We start from the raw sequence: 2,871 nt of genomic DNA on the forward strand, positions 1-2,871 counted from the left end.
GAAAAAAATTTTTTTAGAACTTTGTATTTATATAAATATTTTTATTTAGAATTTTATGTTATTGAAATGCCATTTGTGTTCTTTTGTCCTGCTCAATTCTTTGGTATCTGCAGGATGACAAAAACTTAGAGTTCATATTAGGCACACCTATTTGAATTATTGGGTGTTTTGTTGTTGTTGCTGTTTTTTGAAGCACTGAAGATCTCTAAACAATCTTCTAAAATATTATACTCCATTTTATGAACATCAAACAAAAAGGACCTATAAAAACCCTATTACATTCAAAGAGTACATATAATAAACTCCTCCTTCAGGGCAGAAAAGTTCCAGGGATTTATATAACTGATTTAGCAAAACAGTATAAAATATTAGTTGTCACATTTGATAGAACAATTAAAATCATAGGCTGCGAGGTAGTTCTGACATTAGACTCTGTTTACCAGTAAAAAGCCATAAATTCTTAAGTCATGGTACCAGAAGAAATTCAGTCATACCAACTAGCTTTCTTTTGCTAAACTCTACTCTTCCCCCTGTCCCAGACTCTAACGTATTAATTAGGGCCACAGAAGAGGTCCCACAGATGAAACATACATTAGGAGCCCCAGGAACCAATAGCTGCTACCCACTGATACCTGGAGAGATAATGGAATGCATTTCCCTCCACATCATGTACTGGATGGGACCTTTGTACAGGCCCAAGTTCAGGTTTCTGGAGATAAGCTCTCTGGGTGTCAGCACTTTTATTCCTTTCTCCAAGCTGCACGGGACATAAATAATTTATTTTAGATATTCTCCAGGGACTGAAGATAGGGTAAGAATACCATATGGAAATACCACTTACCTATTTAAGAAAGGTGTGATGTCCTAGAAGAGGAAAAGAGAAATTAGATGCCTGTTCATCAACTGCAGAAATTTCTTTGGTGATACTCATCCCTGGGATTTGATTGTCAATACTGGGACCCATCACCACCTCTCATCCTCCATGTGTGTTTTCTGATCTGCCTCCTTCATCTAACCCAAGATAAGCTGGTCTTATCTTGCTCTTATTTTCTAGCTCCCTTTTACATGGAATAAGAGAGAAGTTAAGGTTAGGCTACATTTCCCTATACTGCTATAGTCTCAGGAGAATACAAGAGGTCAAGCATGCCAAACTCGCGGCCCGCGGGCCACATGCGGCCCACAATGAAAATTTTTTGCGGCCCAGCCAATATAACAGTATGTAAGAAACGTTTTAATAAAAATTTTGTAACTTCATTTTTATAATATCCTGTTATACAGAATTATTAATAATGAACTACAATGTTTGCTAATGACTGATTACTATAATCATGTTGCATTCATTTCCCTTACGCGCCTTACACACAGGCGCATCATTTCTCTGCACTAATACTAGCAGCGAATATTTTAGCACCCGAATTTACTAAATAGCACTAATATTCATTATTTTAGCAGCGAATATTTTAGCACTGCCATGTCATTAGTCTTGTACTGACTTGTTTGGTGTGCACAACAGGAAATACTTCGCTTACAGAGTACAAGAAAAATAGTTTTGTGTTACACTTGTTAATTTGTGCAGTTATTCAGTATCTGGTAAGTTAACGTTCAAGAAAAAAAATATTAATTTTTGTTAAAATGTTCTATTATTTTATGTTAATGATTCATTCATTCCAGCCCTTTGTATTCAGCATGTTTCTATCGAAATAAACCTACGTGTCTATGAAAATTGAAGTTTTTGTGTTTTTTGCAGCCCACATAAACTTAAACCTTGTTTATGTGGCCCATGTTAGCCTTTGAGTTTGACATGCTTGCAGTGGGTATTCTCACCCCAAGGCCACTTTTCCCCACTCTGGCTAGTTAAGCTACTGAATGCTGAAGTGGTAACCAACGCCACATTAGAAGTGAACTTTCAATGACCAAATACTGACAAATAGCTTTTCAAACAGGTCAATGTATGATTTCTGAGGGCCAAAGATACAGCTTAGGTTGCAACATTTTATTTTTAAGAAATAAAGCTTCAAAAGTTCTTTATGAAGAAATATTAAAATATTAATTCATACGGTTATTATTGGCGCTTTATTGTCTTCCTTTCTAGGGGGGTGAAAGGAAAGCTTTCTATCGAGTGTAAGGCAAAAGTAGCTTCCTGCTTTTCCCCCAGAGAATTTTTTAATTTATTTTTTTATTGTTGACATTATTACAGATGTCCCGCATTTCCCCCTTCACCTCCCTCCACCACCCCTGGCAGATTTTTTCCCCTTCATTGTGGGGAAAAGCTGCTTCTATATCCTTTCTGGCCCTCTTTCCCCTAGTAGCGTACCCAGTCATTGATATGGAGTCTTACTTTGAGAAAGTTGAAGGAGTTCTGCTCGTCCATCCGTGCCTGGATGCTCACCAACATCTCCTTGACTAGGAGATACTGTTCCTGAAGCTGGTTCAGATTCAGCTCCATTTCCTCATTCAAGACTTTCCCCTCTTCCCGAAGCTCCTTTAAAATGTCCTTTTCTTTGCCATGCAGAAATTGATGCAGCTTTAGAAACTCCACGGAGATGTGCTGCTGCAGATGTAGCTTGTTGTCCTGGAAACCTCCATGATCATCACCAGGGTAATTCCTGAGACTAGCTCTTGGGGATGGGGGCCCACACCAACAATACTCACACAACTTGGGAAATACCATAATAGGAAAATGCATAAAAAATGCAATATCAACATTGAGCCATACTAAAAGGAGCCCTTTTTGTGGCAGATGGGGAGACGTACTCCTTCTTTCTCAGCTAGTTTAGCAATTCAGGATGAAAGAGTCAAAAGTAACCTGCAGGTTCCTATTGCAGTACTGAGGTGGTAACCATTGCCATGTGAAATAAGACTCTGGGTTAA

At 38.1% G+C, this 2,871-nt stretch overlaps 1 protein-coding gene across 1 annotated transcript in view; it reads right to left on the reverse strand.

Moving 5' to 3' along the window:
- LOC102753850 (E3 ubiquitin-protein ligase TRIM69) overlaps positions 1–2,871 on the reverse strand; it is a 6,321-nt gene extending 3,450 nt beyond the window's left edge. The window contains exons 1-3 of the mRNA XM_015557635.1: positions 2,339–2,871; positions 842–864; positions 633–757 (exon numbers count right to left, since the gene is read on the reverse strand). Of these exons, the coding sequence (XP_015413121.1) occupies positions 633–757; positions 842–864; positions 2,339–2,686 (496 nt within the window). The 5' untranslated portion in view covers positions 2,687–2,871. The remainder of the gene's footprint in view (positions 1–632; positions 758–841; positions 865–2,338) is intronic.

This window comes from Myotis davidii, unplaced genomic scaffold (assembly GCF_000327345.1).
Source record: "Myotis davidii unplaced genomic scaffold, ASM32734v1 scaffold46, whole genome shotgun sequence".
Lineage (NCBI taxonomy): Eukaryota > Metazoa > Chordata > Mammalia > Chiroptera > Vespertilionidae > Myotis > Myotis davidii.